This window comes from Lithobates pipiens, unplaced genomic scaffold (assembly GCF_037356315.1).
Source record: "Lithobates pipiens isolate NorthernLeopardFrog02 unplaced genomic scaffold, aLitPip1_a1.2 Scaffold_16, whole genome shotgun sequence".
Taxonomy (NCBI): Eukaryota; Metazoa; Chordata; class Amphibia; order Anura; family Ranidae; genus Lithobates; species Lithobates pipiens.
The window spans coordinates 594,505,124-594,527,628 of record NW_027507748.1 but is presented as its reverse complement, the minus strand read 5'-3'; the positions used below and the strand labels follow the sequence as shown (position 1 = coordinate 594,527,628).

Genomic DNA, 22,505 nt, shown 5'->3' with positions numbered 1-22,505 from the left:
ATATAGGTTTACAGGAATGGAATATGGCTGTTAGCAAATGTTAAACCTATATTTCAAATTTTGTCATGCCAATGTGTATACCTAACCCTTTGTAGAAGTATTTACTGCTGTGATTGGACCTGATGACTCTCTCTATCCTTGTCGCAAGGCTTAGATTTTATACATGGAGGTCATGTGATCTGCATCTCTTCACTCATGGATGTCACTCTGCTCACCGGCATTCAATGGGAGATGTGGCATGCATGCCATCCATCATGCTGGACAGGCATCAGTGCCATGAATGGATTGATGCCAAATTGATTATACGATTATTTGTAACTATATATGCGCAGTGTAGGGGAGCAGGATCATACCCCAGTTGAAATCCTGTAAGACAAAGTGTTGGCTTATTGCTAGCTAGCTCTACACATTGGTTTTTGGATATCTCTGGTGATCAGTGATTTTTATTTTTATTTATTTTTTTTTTTTCTGTACACATCATTGTGATGTTAGTATTTTATATTAAATGAACCTATGTTTTTCAATCTGCACTGTGGAAGCTTTTTTTCACGATTCGATTTACCAACCTTTTTGCTTGACGTGAGTTCCGTGGGTGTCTCTTGCTGTTCCGGTGGTCAAGGTCTAAGATCCTGTATCCATTCCTAAGCTTGTTTGACCCATTGCTGCTGGTGTCAGTCCACCACTTCTGGCAAGAGTACTTACCCTTGAGTGGTGGATGCAGTCCCTGGTGTTTCTTCTACAGATAGTGGTTCATCTTCATTTGTATAGACCAGCCTTTCTCAACCTTTTCAATAGAGGAACCCTTGAAGTAACCTTCTGGTCTCAGGGAACCCCTGATAAAAATTGCACATGTACGTCTGATCACTGGGAAGAATGCTCCTTATTTGTGGTCATTGAAAATAACCCCCCCCCCCCATTTACAGATAGCTAAAAGGATAATTGGTGTCAGTGGGAAATTATCTGAGCGACAAATTGCTCAAGGAACCCCTGGAAACCTCTAGAGCAGGGACTTGCTATTAGGGGACCTTCAGCTCTTGCAAAACTACAAGTCCCATCATGCCTCTGCCTTTGGCTGTCAGTCTTGCTATGCCTCATGGGACTTCTGCAATAGCTGGAGGTCCACTAATTGCATATGCCTGCTCTAGAGCAGGGGTCTCCAAACTGGGCCAGATGTGGCCCGTGGGGGGAATGTTTCATCCACTGATACTAACAATGGGACATCCCCCCCCCCCCTCCCACCACCACCACCAATGAAGGGGCACAATTTCTCCCAATTGCACCAAAGATGGGGCACTATTCCCTCCCCCCTCCCATGATGCCAACTATGGGGCACATTTTCTCCCAATGACGTGGCCTAATTCCCCCAATAATGGGGAACAATTTCTTCCAATTACACCAATGATGGGACAATTCCTCCAAGTGATTCCAACAATGGGGCACAATTCCTCCACTGACACCAATGATGGGGCATACTTGGCCCACTGAGACAAACAACCTTTTCTACTCCCAAAGGTCAGTCCGGCCCCCTAAATTCTGAAGAACGGTAAACTGGCCCTTTGTTAGAAAGTTGGGAGACCCCTGCTCTATGAAACCCTGGTATAGACTGCACTTCTCATTCATATCTGTTTAGTGGGTTGAGATTCATTCCAACACGAATGTTGGTGGACTTTCCTGTTTTATCCATATTTTAGAATTGTAGTTCGTTCTTCCTTCATCAGCATTGATTTGCACAATTATAGCTAGCACTTTATGACACCTGCTGGACAGATGGTTCTGTTGAAAAATAGACTTGCTGACCAGCTCATCAGGTGAAAATAAAAAAACCTAACGGAAAACGAACGCAAGCATCACATCTAAGATTTGCTAAGCTGCACTATAATACAAATTTGCTTTTGGATTTTTTACCGCCTTAAAGTGTGTGCAAAATACACAAAGTACATATCTGCCATATGTGCACATTGCAATATATTTTCTCTTCAAATACAATGCAAGTACAGAAAAATACCTGATCTGACAGTAATCCAGTGAGCTTACTTCCTATTTGGACTGACAACAGTGCTTGTGCTGCACTGAAATTCTAAGCAGTGCTGTCAACCCTGCCTGCTGTGCCTTTCCACATGCTTGCATTGATTTCACAAAATTAATGGAGTCTTTTCATTGCCAAGAGCTTGCTCACTAGTGTGTAGGTTAAGGGCTCTTGGGATTTGTAGATCCAGGGGTATACCTATGCAAGACCACTTTTTTTTTATTTTTTATCACCTTTGTAAGTTTTCTAAACTCCGTCCCATTCTTTCCCTTCCAAATGCCAAAAAGTTGGTACATGCTTTTGTCTCCTCCCAGGCTGGATTACTGTAACTCTTCTCATTGGGATTCCTAAGTCTGCAGAGGCTTCAGTACATCCAAAACGCTGCAGCAAGGATCCTGATGAGTGCGGAAACATGAGCATATTACCTCCATTGTCTTCCTGTCTCCGCCAGGATTGAGTATATGGTTTCTCTCCTCACATACTAATGCATACATGGATAGGGGGGGGGGGCCCTATCTCAAACTACAAAATACATCACGTTCTCTCCACTGTACTCATTCAAAACTTCTTTAAATACCTAGAACTAGACTGAAGACAATGGGAGACAGGGCTTTTTGTGCAGCTGCCCCACACTTGTGGAATGCCCTACCTGACATTTTGAGAGCCCCTCAATCTGACGGTTTTAAAAGTCTTAAGACATTTCTTTTTAGCGAAGTATTTTTGTTCTTTTTAGATGTTCGCTTTGTTGTATGAACTGTTTTTTAACCTGTAGCACTTTGAGATCTTTTGATGAAAAGGTTGTTTTTATAAATTTTTACACATTTTGTTTTTTTCTGTATTCCCTCCTCAAGGCTTTTGTGACTGGGAAAGGAGGGATTCCAGTTCTTATGAAGAAAGCAATGGCTGAGCTGACCTATAGCAGGCTTTGTCTTCCTGATGATATAAAGGGAAGAGGAATGGAGCACATTTCCAACTACTTGTATAGAGATGATGGCATGAAGATCTGGGCAGCTATGGAAAGGTAAAAATCTTCCATATTCAAAGACAAGAATGCTTAGTCTACAACCATCTGCGGTCCTACCTCACTGAAATCAACCTTCGTGCTTGAAGCACTCCATAGTAACTGCCCTACTAAAACTCATTTACGAACTTTTAAAACCAATTGCCATTACTCCATACTCATTACTAGACCTCTCTGCAGCCTTTAATACTGTTGACCACTCGCTCCTTCTCAAACTCCTCTTTGTTGGCCTCCAAGATTCTGCTTTTTCCTTTCTATCATAGCGCTCCAGTGTTGCCTATAACTGTCTGCTCCTCTCCACTTCCTCTTTCCATAGGGGGTCCCCCCCCCCAAGGCTCTGTTCTTGGACCCCCTTCTCTTCGTACACCTCTCTTGGTCATGTGATAAACTCCCACAGCAGCTTTCAAAGCCATCTCTACACAGATGACACCCAAATCTCTGCTCTTCAGATCACTCCTCCAATCTCCTCACATTAACTGATATATTAACATGGATGTCACATCACTTCCTAAAACTTTCTAAAACCACCCCTGTGAAAGTTCCACCCTGCTTGTTCCCTTCAAGATCAATAATACAACTCAGTCCCTCACCTCACGTCAGAGTACTACCGGTAGGTATACTCCTAGACTATGATCTGACCTTTCTAATCCAAATCTCAGTCCAAAAGCTTGTAGACTTCACCTCCTTAAAATCTTTACAATTTGCCCCTTTTTAACCACTTAAGCCCCAGACCATTTTGCAGCTAAAGGACCAAGCCCCTTTTTGCGATTCAGCACTGTGCCGCTTTGGCAATTGTGCAGTTGTGCGACGTGGCTCCCAAACAAAATTGCCATCCTTTTTTCTCCACAAATAGGGCTTTCTTTTGGTGGTATTTGATCACCTCTGCGTTTTTTTATTTTTTGCGCTATAAATAAAAATAGAGCGACAATTGAAAAAAAAAATGCAATGTGTTTTACTTTTTGCTATAATAAATATCCCCAAAAATATATAAACGCTGTTCCTCAGTTTAGGCCGATAAGTATTCTACATATTTTTGGTAAAAAAAAAATCACTAAGCGTTTATTGGTTTGCACAAAAGTTGGTGTCTACAAAATAGGGGATAGTTTTATGGCATTTTAAACTTTTTTTTTTTTTTTTTTTTTTTTTTTTTTTACTAGTAATGGCGGCAAATATATGTATGGTATACAATTTTGACACATTTTTGGGGATCATTGGCATTAATACAGTAATCAGTGCAATTAAAAATGCATTGATTACTGTAAAAATTTCATTGGCAGTGTAGAGGTTAAGTGTGACCTAATGTGTTTTTCTCAAGTCATCTTCCAGGACGGCACACCTGAGATGAGAGGCTCTTCCCTACAGGAAACACAATCAATCTACAGCTGTTTTAAGTCCCCACCTTTCCCCTTGATCCTCGGTTTTTGATTGTTTCTCCCTACACAACGAAACTTTATTTTTTATTTTATTTTTTTCCCCAAATGACCCGAAGCCTGGGGCTGGTGGTCTCCCCCTGGGAGCCGGACCACAAGCTTCGGAAGCATCCCAGTCTGGTAGGATATTCTTATTCTTCCTGGGGGGGTCCCCCCTTATCTTTTCCTCAAGTGGGCAGCAGAAATTGGAAGAGCCCCCCCGAGTGCCGACGGACCCTGGGTACAGTGATGTACCCAGAACTTCAGGGGCAATGCTATCTCCCCTCCTTACCTGTCCAGGGGGCTGTTCAGACGGGGGTACTGGCCATTGGTTCTTTCCAGGGGGATCGTGTCCCCGACACCTGGGATCCAGGTAGCCCTCGTGGGCTGCTGGAGAGGGCGTTGTGATAAGCACCCGCATCATTTTCAAACTTCAGGAAAATGGCGGCGCCGTTCTTACCCAGGAAGGAATGCTGAGTCAGCAGGAACAGGTTCCCACATCCTCCTTTCGCTAGAGCAAGGAGGCACCAGTTTACTATGGTGGATGTCTGCCTAAACCAGATGGAAATAAGGAACGGAAGGCATTGCCCCGCCCATGTGTATATACTGACTGGTACAGTGCAGGACACAGCCTAACCTTGCACCTCCCTATGGGGACAGCAGTGGGGGGGGGAACTTTGGCGGCTATCCTCCTTTCGTGTGGACCATAAGGATGGAAAAGCAAGCCCAGTGGCTGTGGCAAAAGGGGATGATAACGGTGAGTACTTTCCTTTGCCTTGGGAATGGAGCTGCAAAATCCCCAATTCCAGCCAGAGGCTTTCTGGGCATTTGAGATAATCTCCCCTGGGGTCTGGATTCAAATGGCCCAGAAGCTTCTGCTAAAAACACCAGCCACAGCTCCCTTACATCAGACGCTGTATGGCGGACAGGTGGTGCAGAGGAACGAGTGTGCCTAAACCACCTCAGATGGGAAAGAGGTAGGTAAGGCATTTCTCCCTTTTGCCAGTGTGTATATACTGACTGGTGCAGTGCAGAACCTGGGGTCAGGATACAAATAGCCCAGACGCCACTGCTAAAACCACCAGCCACAGCTCCCTCTTACAGCAGAGACATTGTGGTTATTGCAACAGTAGGTTGCCAGCCTCTCCCTACATGCCCAGTTGTGGTACATTAGGGACAAATATAGCATACAGAGGGGACCTGGTAGATGAAAAAAGTTACAGGCCAGGTATACCACGGAACAAGTTATTGGGCAGTGATTGGTGGATTCAGAAGCTCCCCTGGTCAGCAGGTGCACTAGGTTACTGGCCCTATTAGCCCAGCTGCTAGGAATCTGAAGTTGTTTCAAGATGCTTGAAAGCTGGCCTAACATTCAACTATGGGCAGGGAACAAGCTTTTGTGTGGCACAGTAGGTTCCCTTGTGACAGATCCTCCTTTTGGGTGTTGCATGCTATAGGTAACGTTCATAAGCTCCAACCTCCCACTCCACCTTTACACTGTGGTTATATTATAGTGTAGGAGGTAAGAGAAACTTTTTTTTTTTTTGGGCTGCAATCCACTCAGTGGCAGATCTAAAAGGTGATTTACCATCGCTTCCTACATCCTTTTAATTGAGGATTTTCTGTGCAAACCTATGCAAGAGCTACATTGCTTGTTCTGAAGCCTGCAAGTAGCTATTTACCCCCAGGCTAAATTGTTAACCACCTCTTCTAGTGGCTGTCTCAAATTGGTCTCTATGGCTGGGCTTATTGAGACTTTAGTTGCTAATCAGCTCCATCTGGGTATGAGCTGGCTAGTGTTTGCTCAGTCTATGTAGGTAAGGTAGGACAACTACTATAGTAGGGTGTCCAGTCATTTTAGGATTTTTTCCTTCACTGGTGGTGAAGGTTTAGTATCTACAGCCCAGGCTATGCCTATGAAATTGCCCCTGTTATTTCATAAAGGGATACAGCATGACGACTCATTGGCTGCACACCAGTAGACCTCAGTATTGAAGGTTTGTCCTTGCTGGGATGTTTTTGTGGCACAGCAGAAATGCACATTGAGATTTGTGACACCTCTGCTCATAAGAGCTATACTGCTATGCATCAGAAATGCACTGAAGCTTGTTTGCTGTCCTTTGTATCCTAAAGCTACTGCTTTGGCTACAGATCAGAAAAATACAACAGTGAAGGTGGTCTGTACTTTCTGGTTTTGTGCTGCACAGCAGGAATTCACATCATTGAGTCTTGTGACATCTCTGCTCATAATGGTTATATTGCTGCACATCAGACATACACAAGATTGAGGTCTGTATGTGGGGCTTTGTGTCCTGTATTACTGCCTTATTGGTTACTTATCAAGGCAGCAGGGAAGTTTGATGGTCATGATTTGTTGCACATTGAACCTGGGCAAGGGGTAGTACATATACTGCCTTTGGTAATCGGTGCACCACCGCAAAGTGGCGTTGATTCAGACAGTGCTATTAATGGCAATGGCTGACTATTTTAAGCATGCAATTTGACATGTTGAGTCGCATGACAAATCCTTTGAATAGAGAGCACATCCATATTGAGAGTATTTTATTGTTGCACATCAGACATGTACAAGATTGAGGTCTGTCTGTGGGGGTTTTGCGTCCTGTATTGCTGCCTTATCAGAAAGGCAGCAGTGAAAATTCATGGTTCGGATTTGTTGGGTTACATAGCAGAAATACAAATTGAACTCCTGCCAGGGGTAGTACATATACTGCCTTTGGTAATCCGTGCAGCAACACAAAGTGGGTGCTAAGTGAATCCAGTCTTGTGGGTATTGCCAAGCTGGCTGAAAGATCCAGGTATCACAAAAGTGTTCTACAAGTTTGTTTCCTGAATGCTCTACAACAGTCTGTGGCAGACATATTCCTGTATGTTCTACAACGTCTGTGGCAGAGACTCGTTCCTGAGTAAAGCACCTTGTTGGCTGCTAGGCCTTTTGAGAGAAGGACTATCCAACTTGAGTAAACATACAGTTGTGAATGGCTATTCTCTGGATTTAGTCAAAGAAAGTCCTTCATCATTGACTTTGACACTAATGTCGCATACACACGATCAGAATTCTTGTCAGGAAAAGCTCTGGTGGTTTTCCTGACTGAATTGGGCTCAAGCTGTCTTGCCTACATAGTCATACCAAATTCCGATCATTTATAACGCGGTGACATACGACGTGACTAGAGAAGTTCAATAGCCAATAGCTTCTTTCTCATGGTTGAATCTGAGCATGTGTGATTTTTGCCGTGTCGGACTTGCATACACACGATCGGAATTACTGATAGAAAGTTTTTCCGTCAGGAAAATTGAGAACATGCTATCAATTTTTGGCTGGCAGGAATTTTGACAGCTAAATTATGATGGGAACATACACACGGTCGTATTTTCCGATGAAAAGCTCTCATCGGTCTTTTTCTGGCCGTAATTCCGATCGTGTGTACTCAGTACCTGAACTTCCTTCCTAATACTCTGATCCTATTTTAAGGGACTGTTCATGTTTTTGCAAATAAAAATTCCTTTATGCGGATCTGTAGTCAGTCTCAAGTTACTGGGCCATATACCACGGGAAACCCCTAGACACAAATCGAGGAGAAGGTAACGGTAAGCCCAAACAAACCAGCAGCTCCTTCGTGTCTTTGTGTGTGCTTTTCTGTGCTCCCCTTTCTGTCACTTAAATATTAAAATGTTGGTTGTTAGCACATGGGCACTGTGGCATGAATGGTTCCTTATACTGCCTCTCCCTCCCCCAGCATAAACTCTACTGTACAATGAAACACAAGTGGCCAATACCAGTTCAAAATCTTACACTGCTTTTATCAAAAAAGTCTTGATGAATACAATTCTGCATTCATCTGTTTTTCTATCTGTTTGGACTTGGCTTTCATGTGCATCTCCCTGAAAGTAAGTTAATTGTTTTTCTTTTCAGTTTTGTGTCCAACATAATTAATTACTATTATACAAGTGATGCGATGGTCAAGGAAGACCCTGAACTTCAGGCCTGGGTAGCTGAGATTTTCAAGGAAGGATTCCTCCAAAATAAGTCTTCAGGTATACTTTCACTCCAGTGTTTACGTGCCTTTAGTCAACACTGACTAATTTCTTAAACATGAGTTCTATTGTCCATGTAAAGATGTGGTACAAACAACCATTCAGGTGCCTCTGAATCTGGTTAAGTTTAAACTGGGTCTCTTTTACGATGAATTTATGAAACATTCTCCAGTATGCTGTCATTTCAGCCATCAAATGTCCCCTCACTTGCATTATTTTGAGTATTATAAATTCAGCTGCTTGCTTTTGCCTCAATACTGGACAAGATCTGTTGGTGAAGAAAAGATTAGCAGGTGGAACATTGACGCACATCCCACCACTGTTTTTGAATTTGCATTACATTTAGGTAGCAACTTCATATTTCTGAGCGCAACATCTTTACCTGTGTTGTACATGGAAGCAAATATTTAAAGTTTTTAGTCATGTTTTGTGGTGAATGCATATTAACTGATGTTAAATTGAACCTGTGACCAGCCTGCTCCAGATATTTATAGATTAACAAGCAGCAAATGGACTTTAAAAATGGCATGTGTAGCTGCAGGCACTATGGAGCAATTCATCTTCAAATTTCACAACAGAAAGCAGAAGTACTGCAACTGGTCAAATGGTTCTCTGCAGCTCAGTTTACCCTTTAATGGTGTGACTCGTTACCAGCTTTGCGCTCATGTTTTCCCTCCCAGCTGTGTATTAATGGGCTTCTAGACTTATAAACAGAGTAAAAAGTATCTCTGTCCCTGTGGGTTTCCTCAAGGTGTTCTAATTTGACCCACTAAAGATTAAAAAATGTATTTTACAAAGAATCTTTATTTAAAAACCAACCAGTCTATGGGCAGCTTTAGCAATTTAATGGGTTAGAAAACCTTGTTAACCTCTCCCTGCCCCTGCTATAGCTGAAAGACTGCTACAGCACGGGCCTAAATTGCCGGAAGGGGGTCCATGCATGTCCTCCCATGCATGAGTTGACTGTGTGCCCGCTGTGAGGCTCGCAGGGCGCTCTCTGTGATCAGTGAGTCAATGAGACTGCTGACCGGAGTAAGGGGCTGATCCCAGCCCTTATTCACGTGATCAGCTGTCAGCCACATGATGTAAACAGAAGATCGTAATCAGATTATTATATATTTTTTTTCCCCTCACGCTAACAGCGTGAAGAGGAAAAAAGAGGAACATCGGTCCTGCGCTAAGCAGTGCTCACCAGTGTCGCCTCATCAGCACACAGCAATGAAGGTGAAATTACCTGTTTGCAACATTTTATAACTGTTTTTTTTTGTTTTTTTTGCTTAAAAAGATCATCAAAAGAGCTTCATTTGTGTGAAAAAGATTTAATTTGGGTAGAGTGTTGCATGACTGTGCAATTGTCATTCAAAGTGAAAATTGGCCTGAGCAGGAAGGGGGTTTAAGTGCCCAGTAAGCAAGTGGTTAAAGAACTATAGGCAAAACTTTTATTTTGGATGGAGTAAGGGAGGGTTCTAACCTTCTTCTTTTTTTTTTTTTTTTTTTTTTTCTCTTCTGCCAGTCACAGGAAGTGACGGAAAATCCTTGCAAATTAAGGGATTATCCCTGCAAATTAGGGGCATTTATTTGGGACCCCCGGTTCACATGAACTAGTGCCCCAATTGGATGATTTTCCCTTAATTACTTTTCTGGGGATAACCCAGAATTTGAGCTTTTTATTTTACTTTCATTTTTAATGTGTTTGGTAAACAGGACAAATAAAGGATGAATCTCCCTAACTGGGGCACAGACAACAATACAAACTGACAAGCGTTCCAATCCATTCTCCACTCTATCCAAAACCAAAAACGTTTGGTCTGTAGTTATGCTTTAAAACGTTCCTATTTAGGCAGTAGCACAATGTAACATAAACATTTATGTCTCTACAGCATTCATGTTTAGAGGAAAATCTGTGCCTGAAAACTTTTGAAAGCTTGTCAGATCATGCATTCACATGTAATTGTTCTCCAAAGTATATGGCCTATTGTCTTGTATCCATTCTGAATAAGCAGAGGAAATCACTTAAACTTGGTTCTCTTTCCTGACAGAAGTCCCATCTTCCTTGGGAACGAGAGACTCTCTGATCAAATACCTGACAATGGTGATCTTCAGATGTTCTGCTCAGCATGCAGCTGTCAATAGTGGTCAGGTGAGTATGATTGTACTGTCCTTGTGCAAATAAATTAACAATCCAGAATCAGAATTGCATAAGTTTAGCCAGTTACAAGCATTTGGCCTTGGAGACCCCCATTGTATCAGTGTCCCTCCACCCCTTTTAGAGACTTCCAGAGAGCAGAGACACCCCCACCCCCTATATCAACGCCTCCTGCCCTCTTTAAGACCTATTCAGATTGCATTACCAGTGGGACCTGGAAGCCAGTGCAAGCACAGAGGAAAGTGAGAGCCGAGCTAAGGGCGCAGAGCTGGGAGTTGGAGCTGCTCTAGGGCTATATACCTCCCACTGTGCAGCAACCAAGGTGTCATTGGTTGCTAGGACACCAACCAATGACCGCAAAGGAGATCATCGCAGCAGTTGGTGTGAGGTGCCAGATTGTGCAGTACTGAAGTCAGAGAGGCGCAGCCAAAAGGAATCCTCACTGGGTTAAGGATAGCCTATTGAATGGAGTGCAGTGCTGGAACCTGGTTTGACATTGGCTCCATCCCCAGAAGTCAGTACCGACTGGATCCATCCAGTAAATGTCCTGTGTCCTCGGAACCCGGGTGACTGTGTCCCAGAAACATAATGGGTCCACAGTTCTGCGGGTCGCAGGAGTAAAATTATTCAACAGCTGGTCTAACATATCCATTAAATGTCACAGGGATCAAACTAAGAAGGTTCGGATGTCGTAAGATAAAGGCAGCAGTTTCTTTCTCCTTTTTTTTTTTTTTTTTTTTTTCTCCTTTTTTGTTCTCCCAGGAGAGGTGGTTTGATGTCGTCATCCTGAATTCCAAACAAAAGTTGTAACAGGTTTTCATTTAAACCAATCTATTCTTCCTCCTTTCTCCCCAGAGCCTCAATCTAAGGAAGAGAAGGCACTACGTTCCCTTGATGTAGTAAGAGCGAGCAGAATCTATTTAACTAGTTGCTGACCACCGGCCGTCAAATGACGGCTAGGCGGCGCACCTATTGTAGCGGGAGGAAGTCATATGACTTCTTCCCATTTTAAACAGGGAATGCGCATCCCTGTTCCTTCGGTGGTGGCGTGTCACGGAGACGCCATTTGCCACGGGGGGTGAACAGCCGTTGGGTATGGCTGTTTATCACATGATCGGCCGTGATGAAGTCACGGCTGATCAGATGGTTGCACTCCCACTGTGCACGGTGCGAGCATGTCGGTGGCGGGGTGTTCCTGGGAACACTGCTCGTCACCGACGCTGGTAAACAGCCATTGGCTGGCTGTTTTACACAGCCGATCAACGTGGGTAAACGGCGGTAATGAGATGTTACCGGGTTCTCCTCGCACACCGATCGTGTGTGAGCAGGAGATTGTGGTAACATCTCGTTAACACTTACAGTACACACATCACACGGATTGCCCCCAATAAAGAGGACCTGTCGCCATCCATCATACTGCCTGGCGCTCGCAGTCTATCCGAGTGCCTGGATATTTGTCACCAGCTCATGCCTCAAAGAATATACGGTGGGGTGTTTGCTTTCCAAAATGGGGTCATTTTGTGGGTAATTCCATTGTCCTGGTGCTCCAGGACCATCAAAAGTGTGATGGGTAGGAATGACATGAGATGTCGTTTGTTCTCCTAGAACGCCTGAAAGTACTACTTCAATATTCGGCCTCTGTATGTGGCCAGGCTGTGTAAAAGTCCTACACATGTGGTATCACCATACTCGGGAGGAGTAGCAGAATGTTTTGGGGTGTAATTTTTGCTATATACATGCTATGTGTTAGAAATATCTTATAAATTGTCAACTTTGTGTAAAAAAAAAAGGCATTTTTCCAAAAACTTCTGGAAAACGAACCGTTCAAGACTCATTATGCCTCAGATTATACGTTGGGGTGTTAGCTTTCCAAAATGGGGTCATTTTATGGGCAATTCCATTGTCCTGGTACTCCAGGGCCTTCAAAAGTGTAATAGGTGGCTGTGAAATGTGTCATTTTTGCTCGTAGAACATCTGAAAGTGCCACTTCAATGTTGGTGCGCTGTATGTGGCCATGCTGTGTAAAAGTCTCACACGTGGTATTGCCTTACTCAGGAAGAGTAGCGGAATGTATTTTGGGGTGTAATTTGTATGCATATGCTGTCGGCGCAATAACCTGATTGGCACCATAGTTTGTAGACTGTACAACTTTCACAAAGACCAAATATACACTAATGTGTGTTATCTTTACCAAAGATATGTAGCAGTATAAAAATTGGACAAAATTTATGAAGAAAAGTTACTAATTGGCAAAACGGGCATTTTTTAAGTTTAATATGGGTACAGTGTGGCATGACTGAGTAATTCATTCAAACTGAGTGCTGAAAGCTGAAAATTGGTCTGGTCAGGAAGTGGGTGTAAGTGCACTGTATTGAGGTGGTTAAAGGCGACCGCTCGGGTTTGCAAAAACATGTTTTGTTTGTACTGCCAGAGGGTCCAAAATGTGTATAGGCAGCGTCAAAATCCTTATGTTGGAGCACACTCATCCAAGGCGATTTAGTGTCTTTTCGGTGGTGCATCATACCTCTATGGCTCAGATCTGTAAGGCTGCGACTAGGTCTTTGGTTCATACGTTTCAGATTTAATCAATTTTAAAGGTCATGAGGATATTTCTTTTGGGCGCAGTATACTGCAGGCTGCAGTATGGGTCCTCTGGCCTCCTGTTTGTCTTCTCCCTCCCTTCAGTTGCCATTGCTATGGGACATCCCACATATTAAGTACTATGGCTCTGTCCTCTGATGTAAGACAAGAAAACTGGATTTTTGAAAAGGGCTTGCCTGTAAAATCCTTTGATGTACATCAGGGGATACACAGGTCCCTCCCTTCTTGGTATACACTTGTATTGCTTGGCTACAAAACTGAGGGGTTATATAGGGAGTATACTTGCCTTGGGGCGTGCCAGTGGCCCTATATCCCATATAGTAATTACAATGGCTCTGTGTCCCCCTGATGTACCGTATATACTCAAGTATAGGCCGACCCGAATATAAGCCGAGGCCCCCAATTTACCCCCAAAAAAACTGGCAAACTTATTGACTCGTGTATAAGCCGAGGGTGAGACATGCCTGTCCATCCCTGTGTGTGTGTGTCCGTCCATCCATCCCTGTGTGTGTGTGTCCATCCATCCCTGTGTGTGTGTGTCCATCCATCCATCCCTGTGTGTGTGTGTCCATCCATCCATCCCTGTGTGTGTGTGTCCATCCATCCATCCCTGTGTGTGTGTGTCCATCCATCCATCCCTGTGTGTGTGTGTCCATCCATCCATCCCTGTGTGTGTGTGTCCATCCATCCATCCCTGTGTGTGTGTGTCCATCCATCCATCCCTGTGTGTGTGTGTGTGTGTGTGTGTCCATCCATCCATCCCTGTGTGTGTGTGTGTGTGTGTGTGTGTCCATCCATCCATCCCTGTGTGTGTGTGTGTGTGTGTGTGTCCATCCATCCATCCCTGTGTGTGTGTGTCCATCCATCCATCCCTGTGTGTGTGTGTGTGTGTGTGTCCATCCATCCATCCCTGTGTGTGTGTGTGTGTGTCCATCCATCCATCCCTGTGTGTGTGTGTGTGTGTGTCCATCCATCCATCCCTGTGTGTGTGTCCATCCATCCATCCCTGTGTGTGTGTGTGTGTGTGTGTCCATCCATCCATCCCTGTGTGTGTGTGTGTGTGTGTGTGTGTCCATCCATCCATCCCTGTGTGTGTGTGTGTGTGTGTGTGTGTGTGTGTGTGTGTGTCCATCCATCCATCCCTGTGTGTGTGTGTGTGTGTGTCCATCCATCCATCCCTGTGTGTGTGTGTGTGTCCATCCATCCATCCCTGTGTGTGTGTGTGTGTGTCCATCCATCCATCCCTGTGTGTGTGTGTGTGTGTCCATCCATCCATCCCTGTGTGTGTGTGTCCATCCATCCATCCCTGTGTGTGTGTGTCCATCCATCCATCCCTGTGTGTGTGTGTCCATCCATCCATCCCTGTGTGTGTGTGTCCATCCATCCATCCCTGTGTGTGTGTGTGTCCATCCATCCATCCCTGTGTGTGTGTGTCCATCCATCCATCCCTGTGTGTGTGTGTGTGTGTGTGTGTGTGTGTCCATCCATCCATCCCTCCCTGTGTGTGTGTGTGTGTGTGTGTGTGTGTCCATCCATCCATCCCTCCCTGTGTGTGTGTGTGTGTGTGTCCATCCATCCATCCCTCCCTGTGTGTGTGTCCATCCATCCATCCATCCCTGTGTGTGTGTCCATCCATCCATCCCTCCCTGTGTGTGTGTGTGTCTCCATCCATCCATCCCTCCCTGTGTGTGTGTGTGTCTCCATCCATCCATCCCTCCCTGTGTGTGTGTGTGTGTCTCCATCCATCCATCCCTGTGTGTGTGTCCGTGTGTGTGTGTGTGTGTCCAGCCTACCTGTGTCCCGAGCCTCCGTCCCGTGCCGTGCCTTGCCTCCTTGCCTCCGTCCCGTCCCGTGCCGTGCCTTGCCTTGCCTCCGTCCCGTGCCTTGCCAGGATCGCCGCTCTTCGTCGGCGCCTCGGCGGCCATTCTAAAATTCAAAAGCCGCGCCTCCGCCTTCGCCTGTGATAGGCGGAACACTGAATTTCCCAGCAGCCTGTGTTCCGCCTATCACGGACATCGTCTCATCCTCGTCCGTAGTACGAGGATGAGACGATGTCCGTGATAGGCGGAACACAGGCTGCTGGGAAATTCAGTGTTCCGCCTATCACAGGCGAAGGCGGAGGCGCGGCGTTTGAAGGGTAGAATGTCCGCTGTCTGTCTGCTCGACACGCTGATCGAGCAGGCAGACAGCGATGACTCGAGTATAAGCCGAGGGGGGCACTTTCAGCCTCAAAAAAGAGGCTGAAAATCTCGGCTTATACTCGAGTATATACGGTACATCAAAAAAGGATTTTACAGGTAAGCGGTTTTAAAAAATCCTGTTTTTTTTGCCTCTTCAAACAACTGCAAGGTGAGCCAGTTCCCCTCATGCTACACTCATCCATTAGCAGAGGGGATGGATGCCTGGACCCATCCCTGGGTTGTGCAACTGGCCTATGCCTTCCCTCCAATTTCTTTAATCCTGAAATTCCTGAGATTCCAGAATTTGACAGTCATCGCAGTATTGCCTTACTGGCCTCAGACTATTTTCTCTCTGGCAATGGATCTCGGCATGTGCCCACCTCACTATTCTCATGACTCATCTCCTGTTGCAAGGACAGATCCTACAATGATCCGCAACCATCATGACTGGCCTCAGTGGCCTGGAGATTGAAACTTTACGAACTCTGTTACAAGAGTTTGTAAAGTTCTAATGGCCTCTAAAGAACATCCCGAGTCCCAGAAAGGGGTCAGCCAATGCAATCTACTCTAGAATATGGAATAGGTTTACAAGCTTTGCAGCTGGATGTCAGTTTGACCCTAGTGACCCAAATGTATCTCAAATCCTGTCTTTCCTGCAATCCAGATTGGATTTGGGGCTTGGGCTAAGTTTGGCCTAAGGTGCAAATTTCAGCCATCTTTGCTTTTACCCAAAAGAAATGGTCAGAAATCCTGCTGGTGGAGCACTTCATGAGAGCGGTGCTTGGACTACGCCCTCCCAAGAGAAATGGGTTCCCTCAATGAGACCTGGAAGTAGTTCTCAATATTCTAGCAAACCCTCCTTGTGCTCTGCCTGTTCATTATGGGATATTACCTTTTTAAAAACAGCTTTCCTAATGGCCATAACTTCAGGGTGAAGGGTGTCATACTCCAAGAATTTGGGGCAGCCAAACCTTATTCCATTTTATAGAAGAATTGGGTCTTGGACTTTATAGGCACAGTCGACAGTTAATACAAAAATGTTTTAATCACAAAGTATACATATTTAAAAAAAAAACACATTAATGGTACCATACAAAGTGACATACAATACCGCTACTGCATGAAACACATTTTGTCTACTAGAGGATGAAAGACAAAATTGTTCCATATAATGTAGATGCCCATAAAGTATAGTTCAGATGTCAGATATGCGGTGTGATGGTATAGAGTAGTATGCTGTGCTCTACCGGTTATACGCTGTATTGCGCTTCTTCAGGAGCATATATCTTTGGTTGAAAATATGGGATAAATGGGTACATATAGCCATCAATAAAATGGTGGCAACCACGGAAATAAGCCAAGCCAATAGATGGAAAGAAATGGCATAGCTGAATGGATACCGTATGTAGATGGCGTACTAAATATAAGTACCAGGTTAATCCAAGGATGGCAAATGTGGAGATTCAAGGTGTCCAACATAAGTGGTGAGCTTCTCTTGATCACTAGCCCCACAGCTGATCTTTGTTGTGATGGTGTTGTACCTTTTTTGATTACATTTCAAAATTGATCACTGAGAAATCTCCTCTGCTGGACAACATTCTGTTGCTGGACAACATTCTGTGGCTATTTACTAACCTGGGGGGGCTACATTTTATACGCCCTATTTTATTACTAGATTTGGCACTCTTAGTGAAGCTTTGCCACTATTAGAAATTCCCCTCACTCAAGTTGGACACTTTGAATCTCCACGTTTGTCATCCTTGGATTAACCTGGTACTCATATCTACTACGCTATCTACTTATCTATATCATCACACTGCTCATCTGCCATCTGAACTATAATTTATGGGAATCTACATTATATGGAATGATTTTTTTCATCCTTTTTGTGCTCTAGTAGACAATGTATTTCATGCAGTAGTGATATGGTGTCACTTTGTATAGTACTGTTAATGTGGTTTTTAAAAATATGTATAAAATTATTTTGTGATTAAAATTTTTTTTTTCAAGAAATCTTTATTGGAAAATGGAAAAGGAATACAAATACTGTACAGAGTGAGATACATTTGTACATGTATAGAACCAGGCCATTCTTAATAAAGCAACTACATGCATATAGTAGTATTTCAGTCAGATATCAATCCAGTGCTAAGGATTATATAATTTATTCATGGTGTCGAAGTGCTCAGGTACATATGGCGGGTTGGTGAGGCTTTGTTGCAACTCAAGGAGATGGGATGGGGAAGGTACTAATGTTACAGCCTCAGCCCCCTATGTTGTCACATTTATGTTGGTTTTCCTGTCGGTTGTGTTGGATGAATAGTGTTTTTTAGCTTATGGCTTCAGCTGCAGTTGCATGACTGTGTTTTCAAGCATGCGGCAGCGCACCATCTAAATATGGCCTAGTCAAGAGGATGGTTGGGAGAGAGAGGGGGGTGGGGTACGGTATCCGGGGATAAAAAGGTATGAAGTGTGGGTTTTGTCATAGGTTGATTGGGGTGTGTTATGTTTGATTTAGGTTGCCAAGTTGGGGGTGTAGTTTCTCCACCTGGAGGGTGAGTTTGTTGACGAAGCGATTGATTATTTCATTTTGAGCACGACCAGATGTTATGGGTGTGAATCGGCGACTCCGTTTTTCTAGCTTGTAGGAATATCATATTTTTAGTCTTTTTTTCTAGGTACTCTTTTGTTGATTTAAAGTGAAACCAGCAGGCCCAGAGCGTAGTAAATTTGTGTTGGATTGTTTTGTGATATTTTGATCAGCTCCTCCATTTCTGCAATTTTGTTCGTTTGTACCAGTCTGAAATGGAGGGTGCTCTGGGTGTGCCCCACAACAGGGGTATGCTCATTGTGGCTGCGTTGATTAGCATCATTCCTAGTGTCCTGAAGTAGGGTTCGTCTGGTTTTTGGAAGTGTATTAGGAACTGGGCAGGTGCGTAATCTAGCTTGTAGGTGGTGTTTTTTTTTTTTTTTCTAGACTATTGACCATTTTCCAAAAGATCTGTATGTTGGGACAGGTCCACCAAATGTGTAGGTCGCCCTGTTCCTATTGGCATCTCCAGAATTTGTCAGAACGGGATGCATCAAATCGGTGTGGTACCACCTAGAGATTATTTTGTAGTTTCTCTTGGATGGATACGTTCATGGATCCTTTGTGTGCGTTTCGATATATTGTATCCCAAGAGTCCCTTGTCAATCCTATGTTTAGGTCTTTGTTCCAAGCCTTGCAGGCTATTCCCTCATCCGTCTGTGTATTCCAGAACAGTTTTTGTATTTTAGAGATAGTGTGGCACTGTGGTGTGCCGCTTAAGCATACGTTTTCAAAATCAGTTGGTTCATTCATTCAAGTCTGTTTTGCTTTTTATGCTGTTTATGTAGTGCAACAGTTGCCAGTAGTTTAGTGTGTTTAATGTATGCTTAGTCCATATTGCTTCTATCTGCTCTTTAGTAAGTTTCCTTTGGGTTATGTGGTGTATGCGTAGGCCTATTTCTGGTTGCTTATCGGAGAGTGGGTAGTGTTCCAGACCTGGTGGGAATTGTGGGTTGGACAAGATAGGCGATAGGGGTCCGGTTGTCTTGGATAGGCCAAATTTTCGATTGGCCCGGCCAAAACATTCCATTGTGGAGATTATCATTGGGGGGCTCGTAATATCTGGAAGGGGGTTGAGTTTGGTCCACGGGGTCCCTGTGATGGGGATTGGGGAGGAGTTTTCAAGAATCGCCCAATCTTTAGTCTGTTGATGCGTGTGCCAGTCTACAATTCATTGAAGATGACACGCCCAGTAATATTGCTGTATGTTGGGTAGACCTATTCCCCTTTGGCTTTAGGTTTGATTATCTGGTTGTGGCTAATTCTGTTTTTTTTTTTTTTTTGTTTGTTTTTTTTGGGGGTTTCATATAAAGTTTTTGTTGATTCTGGTAATAGTTTTTAGGAATTGCATAGTTTAATCTTGATCGTTTGTAGAAGGTAGAGTATACTTGGTAGTATGTTCATTTTGATAATGGCCGTTTTCCCAAACCATGAGAACTGTGCTTTGTTCTGTTTTATTATTTTATATTTTTTTTATTTATTTTTTAGGTCCTCTAAAAATGAATGAATGAATTTAGGTTCTGTGTTTGTCTCCTCTGCAGTTTGACTTCTATTCTTGGATGCCTAATGGCCCCATGACTATGAGAAGCCCCCCACCCAGCACCAAAGGTGTCACTACAATGGAGACTATTTTGAAAGCATTGCCGGATGTAAACAGTACAGCTGCTGGTATAAGTGCTGTGTGGATTCTCAGCAATGAGCCCATGGATAGGGTGAGTGCCTGGAAGTAGTGAGAATACACACATATGCCTTGGGCCTAAAAACTGTTTGTATGTCAAATAGAACCTAACAATCTAATGCATTTTCAGGGTCTGCTATGGCATACAGTGATTATTTAATAATGCAAGGTCTCCTCCCTTTGCAGAGGCATCTAGCAGAATATCCCGATGAACGTTTTACAGAAAAGACCCCACAACAGTTCATTAAGAAGTTCCAACAGCAACTGTCTGAGATCTCCAAATGCATCCAGGAGAGGAACAAGACCATGCGTCTGCCCTATCCCTACTTGGACCCAAGTCAGATAGAAAACAGTGTCTCCATTTAATGGTGATGGATCTGCTTTCTGTCCTTTTTTCAGTGCTTTGCATCCCTTCTTTCTATGTGTGGTATCATTGCAGACTATAATTAAGGATAAATGTGAATAAAATCTTTTCTATCAGCGATATATAGATTTTTTTTTTCAGTGAATATCCTTTTATGTAAAAAAATATTTACCATCTCTTCGCTGCTGTTCCGCTCAGCAGTAGACCAGCATTTGTCGCCACTGAACATAATGGTTAGGAAAACATATATGGCAGGTACACATGCATGGTTTGCCTTTTACATTTTGTTCCTTCATTCCACGGCTAGGAGATGCTCTGTATAGCTAGTCCCATCCTCTTTTCTGTGTCTTTTAGTTTGTTCTGAGCACATGTAATTGCTGGAGAAAGGTAAAAAAAAAACATAGTAAGTTTATCTGATGTTCATCTGTTAAGATCTGCACAAGTTTTGAAATTTAACGCTATCTGCAAGATGTCATTTGAATCAAGTCATAGTCTCAGTAAAATAAGACAGTAAGTTGCAACTATCTTGCCACAACTGGTTCATTTTATAGAGATCAGTTCTGCTTTTCCAATCTAAGCACTGAACATGGAGTATATACATATAAGAACTAGGGACACAAAGCACAGTACAAAAGTTGTTTGAAAACTGGCAGATACTTTTTGTGTTTTGCATAAAATGCACAACATGAGATTCTCGGGCCCATTTTGAAAAATAAAAAGCACTATTTGCCAGATTTCCTGAATGAAAAAAAGTGGTGCTGATGATCTTTTACACAGCTTTTAGACTCCTTTCACACTGAGGTTTTTTTCGGGTGCTTTTGGGCTAAAAATGGCACCTGAAAAAACAGCACCTCCAGCAAGCCGCATCTTTGGAGCGAAATGAAGGGGTAGCATCGGCAAACCGGTGCTTTGCAGGTTGTTTTAACCCCTTTTTCGGCCATTAGCAGGGGTTAAAAACTGTAAAGCACTGCTAAAAACAGTGGCGCTTTACCGCCAATGCCCCAGTGTGAAATCTGCCTAAAACATACTGAAATGACCTGTATTTTACAGCAGGTCACTGCAGGGACATATAGAAATTTTAGTGTTTTTTTTTTTTTTTGTTGTTTTTCTGTCTTGTTCACACCAACTCTGGTGTCATGTGCAGTGTGGTGCACTAAAAGGCTAAATGTATGCAAGCGGAACTGCCCCATCCTGTACAGCAGGGATATGCAATTAGTGGACCTCCAGCTGTTGCAAAACTACAAATCCCATGAGGCATAGCAAGATTCTGATAGCCACAAGTATGACACCCAGAGGCAGAGCATGATGGGACTTGTAGTTTTGCAACAGCTGGAGGTCCACTAATTGCATATCCCTGCTGTACAGGATTCCCTTCCCTCAGCTCCCTAGGCCCTCTTTGGCAGACATGTGGATGGGGGGGGGGGGGGGGGTGTACACGCTTCCCCTCTCCTCCCTAGCCAGATGCTGCAGGGGGATTGTTTCAGGAAGGGGTATAGGGAGTGGTGAATGATCACTCACTGTTTGTTTATAATTAGTGTTTACTATGCTTCAGTTTGAGCAATTGGGTCCGCAGGACCCACGATCACACCCTGCAAACCAGTTCTTAAAGGGCAGCATACAGGTGCCTGTACATTCCCTTCTGCTGTAGTATCTGCGTGAGGCGGTCGCCAAGCGGTTAAAGACTTATGCAAATTATTGTCATAAAGTGGGGACCTGGGTCCTGTCCCAGGGAACATGTATCAATGCAAAATATTTTTTTTTTCTTTTCCTACATCAGGGGAGACACAGCAATAGTAATTACTATGTGGGTTATAGGGCCACTGATGGGTGATGAACACTGTCACACCCTAAGGCAAGAAGTGTACACACTATAGAACCTCTCACAACTGGTAAAGATGTGCTGTGGTGAGTTCCACTGAAGCTTCCTTGCTAGGGCTAGCCATGCTGACCAGATCTGTTCTGATGTCCTTTTCATGGGCTGAATGGATGGTACCCGGGCCTCATGTCTGAAGAAACACGTTTTTGCTTGAGAATGATTCTTTTAGAGAGCTGGACCCTGGGATCCAGTACTTTTTGGTAGTAGGGCCATAAAGTTTTTGCTGGCAGGGTGCTGTTGCAGGTCCAGAATTGTGGGTAACCTAAAGTTCCCCTGTTCCTGAAGGTTTCCTAAAGGTCTTGGAGCCCACTGTGAAGTGTGAAGATTGGGGTTTTATCCCAGATAAACCCTTCTGCGAGGAAAAGGTAAGGGAGATTCTCAGGCATGACCACATTATACATAAGAGAAATTCCTATGCCACAGCTGTATTGAGCACTCACCAACCTGGCATTGGAAACGGTACAAAAGCCTGTAATTTCCTCCTCCTCCTCCGACCCCAACAGATCCTCTGGTAAGATGGGGGGTCTGGTCCTCCTCCTTCACCCCCAATCTTGATCT

General features: G+C 43.9%; 1 protein-coding gene across 1 annotated transcript in view; it reads left to right on the top strand.

The window, feature by feature from the left end:
* Positions 1–20,114, top strand: part of LOC143984189 (polyunsaturated fatty acid lipoxygenase ALOX15B-like) — an 87,362-nt gene extending 67,248 nt beyond the window's left edge. The window contains exons 8-12 of the mRNA XM_077484483.1: positions 2,878–3,047; positions 8,391–8,512; positions 10,552–10,652; positions 19,571–19,741; positions 19,894–20,114. Coding sequence (XP_077340609.1) covers positions 2,878–3,047; positions 8,391–8,512; positions 10,552–10,652; positions 19,571–19,741; positions 19,894–20,073 — 744 coding nt within the window. The 3' untranslated portion in view covers positions 20,074–20,114. The remainder of the gene's footprint in view (positions 1–2,877; positions 3,048–8,390; positions 8,513–10,551; positions 10,653–19,570; positions 19,742–19,893) is intronic.
* Positions 20,115–22,505: the final 2,391 nt, after the last annotated feature.